General features: G+C 34.1%; 1 protein-coding gene across 11 annotated transcripts in view; it reads right to left on the bottom strand.

The window, feature by feature from the left end:
- Positions 1-22,311, bottom strand: part of VPS13B (vacuolar protein sorting 13 homolog B) — a 1,326,809-nt gene that overhangs the window by 868,003 nt on the left and 436,495 nt on the right. Inside the window, exon 22 of one of the 11 annotated variants that reach the window (XM_074200578.1) lies at positions 9,313-9,818. The exons of the other annotated variants lie outside the window; for them this stretch is intronic. Within the exon in view, the coding sequence (XP_074056679.1) occupies positions 9,507-9,818 (312 nt within the window). The 3' untranslated portion in view covers positions 9,313-9,506. Of the gene's footprint in view, positions 1-9,312; positions 9,819-22,311 lie in introns of those variants that run through there. 11 annotated transcript variants of the gene reach the window in all.

Below are 22,311 nucleotides of genomic sequence, written 5' to 3'. Positions count from 1 at the left end.
TAAAGGTGGGAGATGGAAGTTCAAGGAAAAATTAGTGTTTCACTTTGGTTGGAGATCAGAATTTGTGAAGGAGGGTAATTGACCAATCATCACCAAGCATCTTTTAAAGGTTAGGAGACTCTGGTGCTTCTGAGATAAAGAAAAAATAGACATTGTGATTGCTACTATTCTTGAAAACTTCTTGATAGGTGAATAGGGGAGAAGACATGTACATCTAACAAAACATACAAAGTAAAAAAACAATTGAAAGCAATTGAAGAGAAAATATTACCGAATTGGGAATCACAAAAGCTCTAATGTAGATGATGGTCCCTGAATTGTACTCTGAAAGAATTAGGGAAGCTAAGGGGCTACAATTATATGAATCTAATCATATAAGAGCAAGTTTATAACCATCTCAAAATTCTTTAATCCGGATTTAACATAATAAAGAGAGAATAAAAGGATAATATCAATTTTATTAATTATATTTAGACATTTTAGGAGTATGTCTTTTTCATACTAAACAAATATGGTTTCCAAGAGATTTAATTTTTTTCAAATTACTAATATATTCTCATCTGAAGTGGTTATTCCTCTATGCTCCCTGTTCCTAACCAGCTTACATGCATTTGGACTAAAGTAAAAGATGATGAGCTACAGTGGAAATAAAATCATAGCAACAGTATACCACTGTCCTCCAGAACAAATGGAAAGTATGATCAAAATATGATATAAAAACAACCCAAATGGAACAATGTATAAACTTTTTAGGTGAACCAGAATTACATGGAAAAGTATTCCTCATGTTTTTCATAGCTGATGAACAATTTCCCATCAGTTTCTATAAAAACTTACAAGATCCAATAATAGCAAAACTTTAATTTATGAATGATCTCAGTGCTCCATTACTGTTAAAATATTTTATTAAAGATGCATGCAACTCATTCAAGAAGGAAAAAATAAAACTTATTCTAGGCATAATGTCACAAGCAACTCCTCTGCTTAGAGGTATCAGTTAGCTTTGAGCATATTATATTTGTGATTCCCAATGAAATTGCTTTTTATTTTAACTTAGTGCATGATTCTGACCAAAACCCTTTACTTAAAATAACTACTGATATATTAGAGATCACCTCTCTCACAAGGGCAATTGAAATCGAAAGAAATACATCAAAAACATTTCTTATTCCTTTTATGCACTTACTGTAGAAAGAAGGAAATTATTTGAGAAATTTCTCACATTACAATGGCCATGGCAACAAAAAGAATAATCAATGTTATTGAAAATAAATAATTTTCCAATACTGTGACAAGGAGATGTTTATTAAGGTTCCATAGACCAATTATGATCATTTTAAGATTTTCAAAGTGTCTTCACTTTATAAAAAATGTAGAACATAGAGAAAACAGCACTATTTAGTTTCTATTTTACTTTTTCTTTCTCTTCTAAGAAGGCACTTCAGCACCAAACAAAACACCGATACTCAAAATATATGAGGATGGTCCATTTTCTCAATGGAGAGGCAGAGATCATAAAAGAACTTGTAGGTGTGACTATTGAATCACTTTTGGTAACCTTCAAAGATTGGAAAATTATGAAGAATAGGAAAAATCTTGATGAAGTGGAGATGGGCAAATAGTGTTTCCATTTCAAAAGGAGAAGAGTAGGTTCAGTTTTCAAAGCATAGTTCTGTGAACTTCACTTTGATTCCTGACATAATTCTAGAATACATTATAAAGAGTAAAACTGAATGCTAAGTCAGTATAAATTCAACAAAAACAAATAATGCCTGACTAGGATCAATTATATATCTATTGACCAACAATAACGATAAAGGGAATACCATGAATTTAAGAAATAAATTTAAAGACTTTTGAGAAAGACCCTCATGATATCATTCTTTAGATAGATGTGGGTTAGTAAATTATAGACTTGGGCTAAGAGGCCAACCAAAAATCTGAAAATCAAAGAGCAATTATTAAAGGATCTATGTGAACTGAAAAAGAACCAATTACTAAGTATTTATCAAGCACCAAAGGCACTATCCTAGACACTAGGAATAAAACATAACAAAATAATAGTAACTTTAAAGGAAACTACTTTCTGTCAGTAAAAACAACATGCACTGGCCTTAGTACTTAAAGCAATGTTGGAAAGAGTTTAAGTGAAGGTAATGCTTGAGCAGCATTTCGAAGAAAGAGAGATTCTTATGAGAAAGAGGTGAAGACAATGCATTCTAGTCATGGAGGATTAACCAGTGAAAAGGCACTGTGATAGAAGATTCAATGTTTTATGTGGGGAACAGAAGGATCATCAGTTTAACTAGATCACAGAGTATAGGGTTAGAAAGATAAGTTGGAGCCAAGTTGTTAAAGTTTAAATAAGAGTTTACATTTTCTCTTGGAAATGATAAAGAGTCATAGTCAGATCTTAAGGAAAATCCTTTGGCAGCAGGGTGAAGGATAGACTGAAGTAGGGAAAGTCTTGAGACATTAGGTGGTAGCTGTGTGAACAGACAGAAGGGGTCAAATTTTGTAGAATTAGAAATGGCAAGATTTGGAGTGAAAAGTGAGTCATAAAGACCACCAAGGTTAGAAATCTGGGGGACTTAGTATAATGACAGTATATTTGAAAAGAATATGGAGTTTTGAAAGAAAGGTAGGTTTGAGGATAAAGAGAATGAATTCTGTTTTCAACAAAGTGAATTGCAAGAAAGTAGGACTGATTCTATAGATATATGAATTATCTTTACGGAGACAGGTGAATATAGAGGAATTAATGAGATCAACACTGAGAGAAAACAGAAGAGGACTGAGGACAATGCTTGGAACATTTAGTGTTACAGGACAGGATATATGATAAGTTAACATAGGCAGAAGGAGCAATCACAGACATATAGCATGAGAACTAGAAAATCCAGAGAAAAGAAAGGGTCCTGAGGAAAAGGTGGTGAACACTGTCAGTAGAAAGGTCAAGAAGAAAAAGGAATAAGAAAAGGTTATTATATTTGTCAATTAGGAAATCACTGATAACTTATTTGATAATACTTTCCAAAAAATATGATAGTGTTAATTGAATTTTGCCCCTTGCCCAAACACAAGTCAACATTTTTATCCATTATTTGAATGCAACTGCATAAAACAAGCTAACCAAATTGGAAGACAAGAGCTTCATAGAAATTCTGAAACATTCAAAGTTAAATATGAATAAACAATAGATAAATGGTGAAAGGATATGCACAAACAATTCTCAAAAGAAGAACTTGCAAAGTATTTGTGACCTTTTGCCAATTAACAGAACTGACCTAAAAGGCAACAGTAAATGTTGGAGGGATAGTGGAAAAATAAGCACTCTAAAACGTTTTTGGTGGAGCTGTGAAATGATACAACCACTCTGGAAAAGAATTGAAATTATGTATATAATGTATCTAAAATATCCATACCTTCGAACCAGAGAATCCATTGCTGGGCTTACACCTCAAGAGACAATCAATGAATACAAAGTTCCCATAGCTTTGTAAATAGTTACAGCAATGTAATAAAATGTACTTCAGTCTGTGTTCAGATTCCAATGGCTCTGTCCCTGGGGTGAGTTACCTCCTTTATCATAAAGTTCACCAGAGAAGTTGCTTCAATATTTCTCACACAGTTTCTATTATAAGCTGTACTTCCATCCACTCTATTCCTCCCCACTCATTTATTCAATTCTCTCTCTCTCCTTTCATCCTGTCCCTATCCACCCTCTCCCACAATCTTCCCTCTCTTCAATCACCCATTCCGTCTTAGCCCATCCCTATCTCCTCATTTTTCTCTGGGTTAAGATAGATTTCTATACCTTATTAAGTGTGTATGTTATTTCCTCTCTGAGCCATTTCTGATGAGAATGAAGACTCACTCACTCATTCCCTCCTGGCCTTCCCCCTTTCCACTCCATTGAAAAAGCTTTTTCTTGACTCATGTGAAATTTCTTAGCTTCTTTATCTCCTTTCTCTTCCTCCCAGTACTTTATTACCCACTGACTTCTTCTTTTTACTATATCATTATATTCTGCTCTTTCCTGTGTCCTGTCTATATATGTTCCTTCTAATGGCTCTTTTAAGTGAGAAAGTCCATATGAGTTATCAATGTCTTCATCCCATGCAGGAATACAAACAGTTTAAAATCATTAAATTCCTCATAGTTAGTCCTTCTCATCCACCCCTTCTGTGGTTCAGCAGAGTCCTGTACTTGGAGATCATATTTCTGTTCAGCTCTGGTTGTTTCAATAGGAAAGTCTGAAAGTCTCCTATTTCATTGTAAGTCCATCTTTTCCCCTGAAAGAGGATGTTCAGTTTTGCTGAGTAGTTGATTCTCAGTTGTAAACTGTGGGAACACAGGCTATTCTAACGGCCCTGCCACCTGGATAGTCTCAGGAGCTGGCATACCGCCCTGAGACCTAAGGTACAGCCAGAGTCCTTGGGAGCTGGTCATTCTGCCCCAAAGACCAAGGGCACAAGACACAGCTGTGTTTTACCACCTCCCCCCCCTAAAGTACCCCCTTATCCAGTAACACAAGACGCTGCATGTACACCACTTGTGCACTCCCATTCCCTCATTTTCTTGGTTACACACCAGAAGACCTAACAGTATATATGTAGAAGCTAAGCAGTAATAAATTTGAGCTGGAGGCATATGGCAGTGGTGGCTTGACTCCTTATTCTCAGCTCCCCTCCAGGAGGGTGGTCATCGCTGTGGGCCCCAAGTTGAAGCAAGCCACAAGAGTAAACCAAGATCTTTTGCCTTCAGGAATATCATATTCTAATCCCTACAAGCCCTTAATGTAGATGCTGCCAGATCCTGTGTAATCCTGACTATGAAGACTTGGTAATTGAATAGTTTGTTTCTGGCAGCTTTTAGAATTTTCTCTTTGATTTGGGAGCTTTGGAATTTGGCTATAATATTCCTGGAAGTTTTCCTTTTGGAATCTCTTTCAGGAGGTGATCAGTGAATTCCCTCAATTTCTCTTTTACCTTCTGCTTCTAGGATCTCAGGGTAATTTTGCTGTATTATTTCTTGAAAATGAAGTCTAGGCTCTTCCTGGTCGTAACTTTCAGAGTTACCAGTAATTTTTAATTTCTTCTGGAGCTGTTTTCAAGGTCAGCTGTTTTTCCAATGAGATATTTCACATTTTCTAATAATTTGGGGCTTTTTTGGAAGTTTATTTCTTTCTGATTTCTTGCAAAGTCATCAGCTTCCTTTAGTTCCATTCTGCATTTGTAGGAGTTATTTTCTTCAGAGAACTTTTTTATCTCCTTTTCCAGCAAGCCAATTCTGCTTTTTAAGGCATTCTTCTCCTCATTTGCCTTTTGCTTTGCTTTTTCCATTAGGCCTAAACTGGTTTTTAACATATTTTCCTCAGTATATTTTTGTATTTCTTTCACCAAGCTGTTGATTTGGTTTTCGTGATTTTTCTGCATTGCTCTCATTTCTCCCAATTTTCCTCCACTTCCTTTAAGTACTTTTCAAAGTCTTTTTTTGTGCTCATCCATAGTCTGAGCCCATTTTCTATTTCTCTTGGAGGTTTTGGATACAGAAGCTTCAATTTTGTTGTCATCTGAGTATGTGCTTTGATCTTCCATGGGACTAAAGTAATTCTCTATGGTCAGATTCTTCTTTTTTCTGTTGTTTACTCATTTCCTCAGCCCAAGACTAATTTACAGCACTTCCAAGGCTTTGGGGTTATTTTTTTTTTTTGAGACACCCCACTGGGACCTTTATTCCTCTAAGCTCTTATGCTCTCTTGCTTTTTGATATGTAGATGAGAACAGCACTTCCCTCTGCCCTGGAGTTGTAAGGAGGAGCCCTGCTCAGCTATCTTAGTATGGAAGGCCAAACTGCAAGCTGGATATGAGTGTGGGCAAACAGCAGAGTCCTGCCCCCCAGGGAGAGCAGAGAAATTTTTGCAATCTCCCCTGACCCCCTTACCATCTGTGGGCTATACTCTGGGAGTGCAGGCTGCTTTCTCCAGATTCTCGCTGCAGGTTCTGCAGCCAGTGCTCCCTCACTCCACACTAATTCTGGTGTAGCAGAATTCTCTCCCCACCCCTCCAAGCTGTTCCCAGGGTGCACTGTGACTGGGGCTTTTTCCAATGCCCAGTCCTGGTGAGACACACCTTTCCCATGGAACTTCTAAATTATCTTGGACTGGGAAAACATATCACTCAGTCTTTCTGTGGGTTCCGCCCCCTCTAAATTTTTGGCGAGAGTCATAATTTGATGGTTTTTGGAGTTCTGGGGGAAGGAGTTTCCAGGAAATGCTGCCTTCACACAGCCATCTTGGCTCCACCCTACTATAGCAAATACTTTTATGGTAGTTGAGAATTAAAATCACAGAGTAGATATTTATTGATTGGGGAACAGTTAAGTAAATTGTAATAGTACTGTAACTATAAGAAATGATATGAGTGATGAATATAGAGAAACATAGAAAGATACATATGAACTGATACATACTGAAATAAGTAAAGTCAAGAAAATAATAAACACAGAAACTACAAAAACATATAAAATGATACTCTGAAAAAATTAAAAATAAATGTAACAAAAAATATAAAGATCAAGTAGGACTCAAATGAAGAGATATGAGAAGACATTCCCAATTTATTCCCCTTCATGGAGGTAGCAGTTGCACAAGTATTACATATTGAACAGTTTTTGAACTTTTTCAGTCTATTAATTGTTCTGATTTTCTTTTGTCCTCTCTTTCAAAAAATAATATTTGTCTTATGGGATGTTGTCTGGAAATAAGAATAATACATGGAATATTATAGTGATACAAAACCCAGAAAATATAAATAAAAACTTATTTTTTTTAAAAAAAGATTTCATATGAATAGTCTCCCACTCCCACACTCACTTAAAATCCAGATTGCCTAACTCCAGGATCAGTGATTGTATATTAAAAGGAAGACTAACATGTGAGGTACAATTTACGTATAGAATGTATTACAATCTTAAATAGCCATGATCACATTTGAAATAATTAAAACCACGATCTCATTTCAAATTTATCTTCTATCTTTCAGGAATAATAATATTCAAAAATGCAATCCTCAGAAATCTTAGGTTGTTGTGTTGTTTTGAAGACATAAGACAAAGATATAAAATTTAAAGGATTAAGACTCATTTCAACTATTTAAAAGAAATGGGATCTATTTTATCTAGTTTTGTATAAGAGTTTAAGATAAAAGAATATATAAAAATGTTACTACAAATTCACTAACAAGTTATATGTAGACATACAAAATAAACTTCTATCATATACTTCAGTGATTTTTTTTGTATAAGCATTTACTAGTAGATGCACACAATTTCTTTATAAATCTCCTTTAAAATAATTTAGAAAAATCAATTTGATAATTAGAAGTTATCATATCTGCTATTGCAATCCAGCTGAAGATTTAAATCTCTTGAAAAGGGTCTCTTTTCTGTACAGGAAGACTGGACAGGGAGAGAAAAAATTTGGCTCAGGAACTATTTGTAATCTTTGCTTCACTGGTTGGTTATATTGCCACTATATATCCTCCTAGGGAATCTGATGAATGGGGATTGGAAGTTTAAATCTGATTCTATACTTTCCCATCTGGTTTGTCCTGCTGAATAATAGCTCAAAATAAATTTAATTGTTTCTGGTAAACTGACTTCTAGACTAATTAGGAGAATATTTAAACTATAAAGATACAGACTTCTGTAATTGTTATATTTTTTATGATATACTAGAAAAATTAGATGTGAATTTAAGAAACACTCGAAGTGGAAGTTGGCAGAAGATAAAAAAGAATAAAAATTAAAGATTTTTAAATAAATAAAAAAGACTGGGTAGTCCTTATGTCCTAGCTACGCTTAGTTGTCCTGCTTCCATGTCAAATTCAGCATATCCCAAACTAAATTCAATAATGCTATCAGATTGGAAACAATTACAAAGAAACTATTACAATTTTTTTAAAAAGTAAAAACACAAATTATGCATGTGTGTTCCTATTTAAGTACAACTGAATTTATGAATAAAATCATGCATTTGATAAAGCAAAAAAAAAAGAATTTACTATGTGTCAACCACTGGTTTTGCAATACAGACACAAAATTAAAAACAAGGAACTTACATTCAAATAGGAGTCCAATACAAGTAGTAGAATTGTGGCTAGGGAGGGGACCTGAAAATTATAGGAATGCTAAGTGTGGCCATAGGAGAGCAGAATGATAACAAACTGGAGCAGTGGTAGAATTGATTTGATCCAGTTCTTTATTTCAGAAAAGAAGAAGAGGGAAAAAGACTACAGTTGTGATGACAAAATGGTTGGCGATAATATGAGGAGATGTCTCAAGAAAGGGGGAGCAAAGTGAATCAATTCTGGGGTTTTCCTGAATGAGTGGCTCAGGAGAGACAAGGCAAGACATGTGAGGTTGAAGCTATGATTGACATAGAAAATGAGGGGAAAATTTGCTTTGATCAGCAGTTAACTCTGTCCCTGGTAATGCTTACACAGAAAATAGAGATGTGGAGATAGTAGTTGAAGAAATTTCTACATAGGACGAAAGTTAAGACTGGATCACTTCTAAGGTTTCTTACAACTCTAGGGTTCTAGTATAACTGAATTTATTACCATGTATCTATATTAAGTTTAAAAAAAAAGAAAATGTGATCGTCTGTAGTACTTAAGAAAATTTTCCAAGGCCATCATCCAGATTTCTAAAATATGAGTAAAGAAAACAGTAAGGGAAAGTTAAGAGTAATAGGCTACAAAGAACCTGGTCTACTTCCCAATAGTAATATTATGACATAAACATGAAAAACACAGAGATTCATACACTTACAGAATAGTAAAATGAATGAGGTGCTGCCCTGTCTACCATTTTCAAAAAGTTAATAACCCTGTTGTTAAAATATGTCAACATTATTTACTTTGTGATTTGGCTCAATAAATCTTTCCAACTTCTCATATAGAATGAGATTTAAATATGTCAAGTTGAAAAAGATATGAATTTGTGTAAAAATAAAAATTTTAGCTTTAGAGGAGGGATTAAATGAAATAATCATCAAAATAATCACCTTGAAATAAAAAGAAAAAATTAAGTTATAAATTGTGCTATATATAAGCACTGATATTGAATTATGAAAAACTGAAATATGGAGACAGCATATCTAAGCAAAAGTTAAATGTCTTAGTTTTTTAAGAGATAATAGCAACATTTATAAAAAAGCACTTTCATGTTTACAAAGTGCTTTTATATACATCATCACAAATAGTTAATTATTCTTCATAATTCAAATATATGAAGTAAAAATAACGAATTTTTCATAAGGCTTGCTGTTCTCCCAAAAAGCTTCCTAGCACTATAGTGTCCAATCAAACACATAAAGTTTTTTCATTCAATATGTATGCTCTAATATGTATATGGATATGTATATGCCTAAATACATGTCAATAACTACTTTTAGCTCACTTACCTTGAGCAGTAAATATCTTACAGTCTTGAAAACTGATTTACCCAAATATCAATATATATGAAAGAAAAAAGTATAAAAATATAATGATCATAGGAAAATTTTTAATAATTTTACCTTCTTCAAGAATGGGTCGCAAGATAACAAATGGGATCTCTTGCAAAGGTTCCATGTACTTGTGTCCAGCACTAATAATCTTTATCTGGGGTAAGCACAGAACAAGAGTTCCTGGCATGCTAGTTTGTCCATGATACCAACTTCTTACTGTTCCAGGGATATCACCAGATACAATTGTACTTGGGGAAGGCAGGCTATCATTTGGAATGAATACACAACAGGATTGTACTTCAAGCTAGAAAACAAAAGGAAATGAAAATGTTTTACAGATTAGATCTCAGACTACATTTTTAAAATAATGCACTTATACCTTCACTAGAATAAACATGCAACACTTCCATGACCTTAAGTCTTTAAAAGTCACATTTTATTGGGTTAAAAAAAAAATACTATGTGAAAAGGTACTGTTACTGTCTATAAACTTGATCAAAAGGGCATAGCCACATAAACTGAAAATATATCTGCCTTTCCACAGCTCTTTCCAAAAACATGACTGAGTTAGAAAATGTGCTGGCAAAAAAGGTGAGAAAATCCTCCTTCTTTTGCAGTTCATTAGCTTTTGTTAGCACCAGCTAAGGCTTTAGAGATGACTAGCATTTTATATGCTATTACTTTCTGAAAAGATTTATTTCAATGTGAATTCTTCCTTTCCTTTGTAGTTCACAGACGAAAATGTAAGAGGAAAAGGTCCAAGCTCAAACACTAGTCATTCTGAAATGAGTAAATCCTTTAGTTACTTACTGACATGCTCACTATAAACCAGATATTATTTACATTTGTGGGGGCATTTTTGTCTATGTATAAATGAATAGCAATGAAGGGAAGTAATAAAGAAGTAAAGATTTATGTCATTTGCAAATCTTCATATTGGGAACTATGACACGAATATTCACGTGAAAATTTTCCCCCTCCCCCAGCTACACAATACAGATATATTAAGTCTACTATGGAAAATTTCTGACAATTTTGCCAGACCCTTGGAGACTTTAGGCAAGGCTGACTAAATCCAAACCAAGAACTGAACTCATCATGACTTCTTAATTTGTAGGCAATGTAGACTAACGTCTGTTAGTTAGCCTTAGTTGGCTCTTGCAAGTAATACTCTGCACCTGGATATCAAATAGCCTCAACAGCTTGCACACTTGAATGCTTTGTTAAGAAAATAAAAAATGTTTGTTAAGTTTTTTCTAAATGTTTTGGACATACGATGTTATTTAAGGATGTGATAAAAACAAAATTGGTTTGTGCTTTGTGACTCAACAGTGCCTGATAAAGTCTCAAATATTCTGAGAATTCATATCACTAATGGGACCATATTTTTTGAAACAAAACTAAACACAAATATACCAGGATACTCCTCCCTTTGGGGCAGATATATTCCCTCTTGAGAGCAATAAAGATATGTAATAAGGTTGGAATTCCTTGATACCATAAATAATTTGCCAGCCTGGCAAATAAAGCACAGATATTCATCTTTACTTCAACATTTCTGAGTAGTTTTGCTTAGACAAAGTGACGTGAATTCACTGAAGAAAAATCTAAGTAGAATTTTGCAAAAATAAATACATTGTTGCATGAAGTCTGGGCTTGCTCCTTATTCTTGTGCTATTTGAGTTAAAAGATGAAATTAATTACATATTTGATAAGTGGTTTATTGATCCAAGATCCCAGAATGTACTTTATTTATACTGGAATATAAATGACTTTGTCTTGTTAAGAATGTATCACATTTAGATTTTTAAACATGCTTAAAAATTATACAGATTTTAAATGCATACAAATATCATTTTCTCAGTAACAGTTGGCAGTAAGGACCAATAATAATAATGCTGACAAAATTACCACTTTTTATTATAAAAGCTTACTTAAATATATAAACACATAATAAATAAACTCCATGTATATTACATAATGACTAACATCTTAGCTGATACCTCACAGCAATATAGAGATGATCCTCGGTTCCTGAAGTTTATGCAAGTACATCTCTACATAGTTTAAAGAGTTCAAAGGACACAATTAGTGACAGAATACCCACAAATCTGTTGATCAAGGACTACCCTAACTAAACTCAAACCAGCTCAAGTGCTGAAGGGTGATAAATTGTTTAAGCACGCAACTCTCAAGGGTCTTTAAGTTAGAGAGGGGTACAACATGCTTGTGGAAGGATTAGCCACAAGGAGCAAAATCATAGCTCCCTGAAGTATAACACATACCTGTAGGTATTTTGTTAAAGGCAAATGCCAGAATCAAAACTGAATAAAATACAAAATAATCACATTCGTGATATTTAAATTTTATTAGCTTAAGAATAAACTACTGTATCTACTCAGTGTAAAACAGGTAGTTCAACAGAGATAGTATACAATTTTAAAACTGAACAGATGAAATAACTAATAATTATGTAGTGATTTAAGGTAAATAAAGAACTGGATGTATATTGAATATAAACTAATATGTCTATTTTCTCTATCTTAACCTCAGTCAAGAAGGCTAAAGAATAGTAAAAAAAAAAATCTAACTTGTATAGTTGATTAGTTATTAAATATAAGCTGATATAGGTGAGAGTCTGAGCAATATTACAGATAAAGAGCTAGTATTGAAGCCAGACAGACTTCAAGTCCAGATTCTGATACATATTGGCCATGTGACCCTCTCAGTATTCGTAGGCAAACTTCATTGGCAGTTGCAGTTTCCTTAATCAGAAGTTTCCTATATCAATGAAATAATAACAGTTCTAATCCTTATTCATATGCTTACTAAAATTTCAGAAATAATATACAGCATGTTTTAAAAATCAGTTGCCCAGATAAGAAATACTTAATTCATTAAAATGAAATACATGACTGTGAGGAAACATCAAGTATAAATACAAATGAATAGGTTTTTAAAAATAGGGTTTTTTATTGATGGACAAAGAATATATACATAATCCAAATAGTTCAAAGTCATTATTAGGTTACATTAATAACCTATATTAAAGCTATCATATAAATCTTTTTACGCTTTTTAAATAACTGTTAAACTGTAAGTCTAAAATTGTGGTTTTAATGTAAAATGTTGAGTGATTTATATAACTGAATATAAATCTACAGCAGTAAATCTTGCATTAATGTAAGGATCTGACAATCCAAGGGAAAGAAAATGAAGTAATCTGCCAGTAAGAAGTCCTCAAGCCGGGGGTCAGATCCTGTTCATGGAAACCATCTGGTTGGGACCCTCTGAGCCACACCAAACACAAATGATCTTTTAAAAAAATATCCTATTCATTAATGCATCACAGCTGCACTGAGTGTTACTTCATTTTTCCATGGCAACATCCTTTCTGTTTCAAGGATCTTATTTCAGTTTTGGTAGCAACGTGTTCTTTTGCCAATATTGAACACATTCATGTGTTAAAGAGAAGGAATTATTATAAATTCTTGAAATAGAATCACCTCCTATTTTGATTCCTATTATGTCAAGGGCTACACATGTGAAGTATCATCTACTTATGATGAACCAATGAAGTAAGTATTATTTTGTCATCTAATTTTGAGAAGTGAATTAAAAGGATTGAATTTAGTCTGAGTTCTTACTAATTTAAGTACAATCTGAAAGGTAAGTTCCACTTCATTATTTTTCCCTACCCCTATCTTGCACCAATGCTTTCCACCCCTCCCCACTTCTCATTCAGAATAAGGTAAAATGAAAAATACAGTAATATTTTGCTGACATTTTCTTTAATTCAAACCATTCACATCTTCTGCACAATAGACTTTGAAGAGGTGGCAGCTTTGTGTAGAAGGCAAAGAGGTTTCACAGATGCAGGTCATAGTGAATTACCTTCAGGACTATAAGAAAGCATCAGGGAATTTACTTGAAGTTGACAATTGGTGAAGCAGGCATGCCTTCAAGTCAGTTCTTGGGTGTTTGTGACAAAATATAAAACAAATTTCAGAATGAAGGATGAAAGATCAGTATTTCATTTTCCTGGAGGAAGGAATCCAAGTCAATATGTATATCAATGGGGAACTCAATAAGAGATGGTGTTTCAGGCCTATGAGTGAGAATTCCCAAAGAGTTTATATTGCCCCTCAGGAAACTTTTATTTAGGAAACTGAAAATGGGATAGAGAAAGGAGAAAATAGAAGAAGCTGACTCTTATATCCAATTGGAAAATTAAAGACATACTGAAGCCCCTGCTGATTACAATGGAGTGATTCAGTATTCAGAACAGCATCTTTCAATGAGAGACCCTGAACAGGAAGTGGGGAAGAGAGAAACATGAGGAATAGGAAAAGGGTGGGGTGGTGGGGAGTATAAAGGAAAGAGAATTTGAACTTAATGGGAATTAATTATATATATGTATTAACCATCTCACTTGGCTGCTTGGGGAAAGCTTTTTTTGAATTCTTGATGTCTTTAACATTGTTAACTTAGGACACTCTTGCTCTAGGATATAATTGCTTTTCTGATTTTTTTTGATGTCACTATCTTTTTATTCTCCTTTCTCAATATTGCTGCTGGATCTACAAAACCCACCTTCTATATATGGGTGATCCCCATGATTTTCTCTAGACCTTCTTTCTCCATGATCTCAAGAGCTTCCATGACCCCCAACTATCATATCTTTGAAGATGATTCCATAATATAACTATCTAAGCCTCCTGAGATATAGTCCTGTGTCACCAAATGTTTTTTGGATAACTCCAATTGGATGTTCCACTATCATCTTAACCTCAGCAAATTCAAAAGAATTATTATTTTTTCTGTCTAACCTGACCCCCTTTTCAAAGTTCAATGTTTCTGTCAAAGACACTCCAATTATTTCTCCCTCATCCATCTGTGAAGTCTTGTTCATTCAACCTCCACAGTGCTTTTCACATTCATTCTCTTTTTGCCATAAGATGGCCTCTACCCTAATAGAAGACCTAAATAGCTTTTTCCTTGGACTACAATAGCTTCCTAACTATAGTCAGTTTATAGCCTATCTTCTCTCTAACTCATATTTCATAACCTGTCAAAATAGTAATCCTAAAGCAGCAGGTCAACAAAATTATTCCCCTATTTGAGAAAATTCAATGGCTTACTATGTCTCAAGGGTTTAATTCAAACTTTTCAGGGTAGCACTTTTAGCCCTTCATTAACTAATTCCAACCTATCTTTCTAGTTTTATTATTTTATTTCACACATAAAACTGAAGTTAGATACTTGCTTTACTGAAACTTAGCATTCCTTTTAAGCTTTTGCATAGTCTGCCCATAGTATAGAATGCACAACTTTCTCACAGCTAGCTAGAATTCCTAGATTCCTTCAAGGTTTAACTCAGGTATCATTTTCTACAAGAAATCTTTTATAGGCTCCCTCACTCCATTATCCACAAATTATTAGATGCTTACCTGTTAATATATCATATCTGCACAGTAGAACATCAATCCCTTGGGTAAAGAGGGCTACTTTTCAATTTGTGTTTGTATTTTCAGTACAATGCCCATAAACATGTCCTTAATGAGTGCTGTTTGGACTGAATTTGTAAAACCTTAAAAGCATTAATTGAATTGTGAGTTATTAGCAGCATAAATTAAAAAAACCCAATAGACTTGGAATCAGGAGTGCTGAGAGTTCAAATTCCCTTGCCAATATTTAACAAGTGTTTCACCTCTGAAGTTACTGAAAATGTATGACTGAGTTTTCCCATTTGTATGATGAAGACACTGGTATTAATGCTTTTATTTCCCAATTGATAAATGATCAAAGCATATATACAGGTAGTTTTCAGATGAAGAAATCAAAGCTATCTATAGGTATATGAGAAAATATTTTAAATCACTATTCATTAGGGAAATTCAAATTAAAACAACTCTCAGGTACCATTCCCACACCTATCAGATTGACTAATATGACAGAAAATGAAAATGATAAATGTTGGAGGGGATATGGGAAAACTGAAGCACTAATGCACTGTTGGTGGAGTAATGAGCTGATTCAACCATTCTGGGGAGCAATTTAGAACTATATCCAAGGGAAACAAACCTGTACATATATACCCTTTGACCCAGCAATACCACTACTGGGTCTATACCCAAAAGAGATAAAAGATAAAGGAAATATTTACAGCAGTTCCTTTTGTGATAACATTGAATTAGAAATTAAGAGGATGCCCATTAATTGGAGAATGTCTTAACAAATTGTGGAATATGATTGTGATGGAATATTACTATGCTATAAGAAATGATGAGCAAATACTTTCTGAAAAAATTTTCATGAACTGATGCAAAGTAAAATGAGCAGAACCAGAATCTTCCACAAAGTACACAATAATTGTGTTCAATAATGCAATGATCAGTTGTGATCAGCTATTTTCAGCATTACAATGAGCCAAGACAGTTCCAAAGGAATTATTATTTTAATTTTAATTTTTTTGACCTTTTTATTAAAGATATTATTTGAGTTTTACAATTTTTCCACCCCCCCCCACAGAAAGCAATCTGTCAGTCTTTAATTTGTTTCTAATTTGTTTCCATGTTGTACATTGATCCAAATTGAGTGTGATGAGAGAGAAATCATATCCTTAAGGAAAAGACAAAGTCTAAGAGATAACAAGATCAGACAATAAGATATCTATTTTTTTTTTTATAAATTAAAGGGAACAGTCCTTGAACTTTGTTCAAACTCCACGGCTTTTTATCTGGATACAGATGGCACTCTCCTTTGCAGACAGCCCAAAATTGTTCCTGATTGTTGCACTGATGGAATGAGCAAGTCCTTCAAGGTTGAACATCATCCCTATGTTGCTGTTAGGGTATACGGTGTTTTTCTGGTTCTGCTCATCTCACTCAGCATCAGTTCATGCAATTCCCTCCAGGCTTCCCTGAATTCCCATCCCTCATGGTTTCTAATAGAACAATAGTGTTCCATGACATACATATACCACAGTTTGCTAAGCCATTCCCCAATTGAAGGACATTTACTTGATCTCCAATTCTTTGCCACCACAAACAGGGCTGCTATAAATATTTTTGTACAAGTGATGTTTTTTACCCTTTTCCCAAAGGACTTATGATGAAAAAATCTATTCATCTCCAGAGAAAGAATCGATAAAGTCTGATGAAGACTGAAGTGCACTTTTTAAATTTTCTTTTAATATATTTCCCCTTTTTTGGTCTGCATTTTTTTGTTTTTTTGCAAAATGGCTAATATGGAAATGTTTTGAATGACTGCACATGTATAATCTATATAAAACTGCTTGTCTTTTCAAGAGGGAGAATTGGAACTCAATTTTTTAAAAATATTTAAAAATTTTTGTTTAAATGTAAATGTAAATTGAGAAAAAATAAAATAGGGAAAAATACACTTCTCACAGGGCTAGCGGGAGGAGAAAGTACTTTTCTCCACTAAAAAAAGTTTAAACTGTGATTTTTCATGATTTATTCAGTAAACCATTATCTTAATTGCCCTCTACCATAGAATTTTCTCAGTTGAATCAATGACCTCTAAGACCTCTTCTAGAAATATGATCCTATAGATTCACCTTCACCTTGTTCTTTAACTGACCTTTTATTTTAAACAGCATTATGTCTGTTAAAGGCATCAGTATTCTTCCAAGATTCCTTTTACCAAAGACTAACATTGGCAATTTTGGCATTATCCTCCACTCTTGGTATTCCTCAATGCACATTTCCCAACCTGCCTAGTCTTACCATATAAATATCCTATATGTATGATCTTTCCCCAAGAAAATACAAGTTTCTTGAGAACAAGGACAATCTAGTTTACCAACTATATTTGTATCTTTCCTAGAACATAATTATGTGCTTAACAAATTCTCCATATAGTTATGTACAATATCTGATAGGCTCCAATCCCCATCAATAATGCTTTCCAGACTAAAGTAGCCCCTCCTTGGCCAATTCTTGTGAGGTCAGCCTTTCCTCCATTAAATTGTAAATGTCTTGATGATAGTAGCTATGGACATCTAAATTTGAAAATGTGTTAAGAGTTATGGACACCCTATACTTGTATTCCCAGTGTTTAGTAAAGTGCTTATCCTAAATGATCAGCATTTATTGTTGTTGACCCCTTCCTTCCTAATAGCTACTGTCTTCCCTCACAAATACCAAATCCTCCTAGCTCTCCTCCCCAGACTTTTCTAATCATTCCTCTTTCATCTCTTGATAGTTTCTCATTCTGATTTTGGAATTCCTCAGCTTCTTTGCATTTTCTTACAATCTAGCTGTAAATGTCCATCCTTCAACATAACCTTTATGTGGAACTGCAAACAAAATACCTTAAATTATATCTCACTTCAAACTTAATGTGCAAAAACTCAATTATTTAAGCATCCAAGTGGTGCAATGAAGAGAGCACTCAGTTTGGACTTAGGAAGGCCTGAGTTCAAATCCTGTATCAGATGTTATCTCAGGCCTCTAAAGTCCCTTCTAGTTCTAAATCTATGATTTTAATATTTTTCTCCCTAAACTAGGAACTTTTCCCTTACCATGTTGTTAGGAACAAGACCTATTACATCTCCTGTCCCTCAGACTAGCAGGTAAGGCCTCCTGGCCAGATTTCAAAGCTGAAGCCTACTCCCGACTATATAGGGTAGGCTTCCTTGGGACTCACAGGACACATCTCCATCCATCAGAAAACTGAATTTGAGGGAAGACAAGCAAGTGACTAGGCTCTTATACCTCTGTCTTAGACATATCTTAGGGGCTGAACCCCAAAAGAGGATTAGAAATGATCTAATTTTATATACTGTGATATACTTTTTTTTTTTTAGTTTTTTTGCAAGGCAAATGGGATTAAGTGATTTGCCCAAGGTCACACAGCTAGGTCATTATTAAGTGTCTGAGTCTGGATTTGAACTCAGGTACTCCTGACTCCAGGACCAGTGCTCTAGCCACTGCAACACCTAGCGACCCCTGTGATATACTTTTGATCACCACTTCTAGATCTTCCTTTGATCACTGACTCTAAGCAACCTCTCCTCTACTAAAATTCCCAAACATTTGAATTTGCCACCCAATCCAAATCCTAGTGGTTATCATTTACAGATATCTAGGACATATGCTGCTTTGTTCCTAATTGAGTTCAATGACTGGATCAAAATCTTTCTCTCCTCCCAATTTTCTGTCCTGTATTAGGGTAATTTAACAATCATATGAATATTTTATCAAATACCTTAAGACTTCCAGTTCCTTTTCACTTTTCTCTATCTCAGCTGCATGAAGCAATAGTTTTCATACTTGACTTTGACATCACCCACAAGTATTATATTTCTTTGTCTATGAACTTGAAAATTTCTTTATCTGATCATTCTTTTATGATCTTATCTTTTCCTTTTCTTTCTAAGTTCTAACACTGTATTTTAGACTCAATATGAACTCCTTTCCCTTCATCCCTAAATTCTTTCCCAAGCTATCACTTCTGTACTGGTTACATTTTCTTGTTTTTATCTCAGCCTCTTGATGAGTAAGCAAGCAAAGAAGCAACATTTATTTAGTATCTATCATGTGCCAGACACTGTAAAGTTAAAAACTGTCCTTGCCCTCTGGGAGCTCACAATTTAGTAGTGGATAAGTAAATTGGTTCTAGGGTCCAAGGTAAACTACCTCTATTCTATCCTACACCCTTGATTCCCTGGGGCCCTTGTCCTAATGTTAATCATTCCTCCTCAAGCCCCAACATTGGATTTTTTCCCCTGCCATCTTTTATTTTTCCATATTGCTAAATTGAGCTAGAGGAAATCATGGAACCATTATGAGTGGGTCCACAACTAATTTAATATTACTTAACTTTTACAATTAAGACCTCAGTGTAATGAGGAAAAAATATTATTCCTCTTTAATTGATACTCTATTCTCCTCCCCATCTGCTCTAAATATTCTCAACTCCCCCAAGCCTCCCACCAGTCCTCCCCACTATTCTTAGCAAAGAAATTCCCCACAAACATTAAAGAAAAAGTTGAAATTATTCACTGAGACTTTCCTTTTCTCTCATCACTTCACATCACTCAAGATAGTCTCTTCTAACACTTTCTCCCTCATTCTAGTCTCAGATGAAGCAGAGGATCTTCTTGTCAGGAGAATTACTGCTACACACAGCTTTGATCCTGTCTTCTCTTAACAAATAGCTCCCACTATTATCTTCTCCCTTTTATCTATAACCTCTCCTTCTGCATTACTTGTTTCATTACTGCTGCCCATTATCCTTAAATAACCCTCACTTGATCAGACAATCCTTGCTAGCTATCATTTCTGTCTTCCCTTACTCCATGGTCAACCCTCTATCCACTATGCTAGGTCACAATAAGAACCAAATGTATTTTTCCTGAATTCTATACACTGCTGTGATGCAACAGGAATCCTGGATTTTGGAGTAAAGGGGCCTCATGCAAACATCATTCAAAATGAATCTAGACCTTTGTATCCTTGACACCCCAAATCCCTAGGGAACTAATTCTCTCAACTTTGGATCTCATCAGCTAGGGTCCAACATAGGTGATTAATGAATGATTCAGAGAATGCAATTTAGTAGGCCTCACTTTAACATCTAGTCAGTGAAATGTCTATTTAAGCAATCTTGCCATCTCCTATTGCTAAAAAAAAAAAACCCCAAAAAACCAACATCATCCCTTTCCCTTTTTTCACTTCTAGTGAATGCAGTAATAAAATAAAATAAAATAAATACCATTATTACTGGAAAGCAAATGCCAATTGGCTGAGTTATTTATGTAACTTTTTTTCTTTTAGTTTTTTGCAAGGCAAACAGGGTTAAGTGGCTTGCCCAAGGTCACATAGCTAGGTAATTATTAAGTGTTTGAGACCGGATTTGAACCCAGGTACTCCTGACTCCAGGGCCGGTGCTTTATCCACTACGCCACCTAGCTGCCCCTATGTAACAATTTTAAATCCCTGTGACTCCTTAGACCAAAAATTTCCTTCCCTGAATGTGTTGTTTTTCTGTTAGAATGAAAGGTCCTGGGTTCCAGGTAGTGATTCTTTTTATGTTCAGAACACTTAACACAATACCTAAAATATGATAAATGATCAGTAAACATTTTCACATTTATTTACTTATTTTTGTGGTGGTTGTTTCTATTTGAGAAAACACAACTATTTACTTGATTACTAAGTGTGATCCTTGAGCTTTCAAAACCATCTCTATAGCATAAATAAGTGGCTAAAAAATAGGCTTTATGCCCACTTTGGGAGTTAATAAGATAGAAAAAGTCTTGAAAAATGGTAAGAACCCAGGTAGAGAACAAATGAGACATATTGACAAAATTCTACAGCAGGCAAGAGAAATTAGAAAGAGCAGAACAGTCAGTAAGCATTTATTCAATATTTGTTGTGGACAAAACTCTAAGATTATACTTATAAGTCTGCAGAGGTTTCCTCTCAAGAAGTAGTAACCTGTAATGATTACAAGATATACCCAGACCTGACAAGGCATTCATACCATCTTTCAGATAAAGTCAAGAAGCTCAAGTGTGACAATTACATTTTCTAGTAATATACTGATGACAGTACTTCTCTTTTGAACTACAAAATACTCAAACCATTTTTTCTCAAGTGGAAACATGGATATTGGAGGATGAAGGGGATGAATTATAAAACAAGGGGATAAAGTATAAGACAAAATCTTTGTGACTAACAAAATAAAGGAAATCTTTGAGAAATAATTAAGTTCATAATGATTTAAACTTTTGAATCCAAAAACATATTTTTAAAAATTATAGCTTGTCCAAAAAATCTATTCAAGACAGTCTGCATATGCTAAAACAACCCATTTGAACAGTGTAGAAGTTTTTCCCTCCATTAAAAACATAATAGGCTATATAGCAAATGGGTTAATATCTTTATGCAGACGAGGTCCTTCTATTACAAACAAAGGGAGAGAAAAAAAAAGGAGCCAGGGCTTACAAAAGTAAGAATTTTGGCTGAAAAATTAACTTTCCAGTTCCTTTAAGTCCAAACACATTAACTTACTCAAACTTCCACTAAAAGAATAATCCTTTGATGATTTTAAGTTATGATGTTCTAAGTTTTATCTGATGACAACTCCAGGCTGTTTGGTTCTATAATTCTATTTGTAAAAGATCTAGGAACATTAAAATGATTTCAAGAAACCTAAGAATTTGAGGGTTTATATTTCAGTAATATGAACACAATTTTTTTATTGTTAAAACTTTTCAGAAATCCATTTTTAAATCTTTAAATGTCTATATGGTATAGTTCATCAAAAACAAAAATATTTTGAGCCTTTACTCTTGAATATCTTTATCTAGTTCAGCCCTTTACATAGGAGGATTAAAATAAATGTTATATGTAATATTAATTTATAATGATATATATGATTGTAGTTCAAAATTGCCTATTAAATACATAAAACTATTAAATGACTACAAAGCAAAGTAAAATGATCATTTCTCAAAATAGTTAGAATTTTAGAAATGAAAGAACCTGAGAATTTGCTTAGTTCTACATCCTCATCATTTTACAAGAGAGAAAGCCGAGAGGTTAACCAACTTGCATTTTATACATATTTCAATGTTAATAGCAATAGCGCTTATCCTAAAACCCAGGTTTCCTATAATGTCATCTTTTCTCAGCCTATTATTAATATCTCTGTTCCTGATTGGATATAATGAAGGAAAAAAGGAAAAGAAGGTAGTAAAAGAGAAAGAGTAAGAAAAGCTGGGGGAGAGAAGCATGGAAGGGCAGAGAAAGAAAGGACATTTG

This window comes from Macrotis lagotis, chromosome X (genome assembly GCF_037893015.1).
Source record: "Macrotis lagotis isolate mMagLag1 chromosome X, bilby.v1.9.chrom.fasta, whole genome shotgun sequence".
Lineage (NCBI taxonomy): Eukaryota > Metazoa > Chordata > Mammalia > Peramelemorphia > Peramelidae > Macrotis > Macrotis lagotis.
Note: the sequence above shows the minus strand (reverse complement) of the source record. Positions and strands in the feature narration are given on the sequence as shown.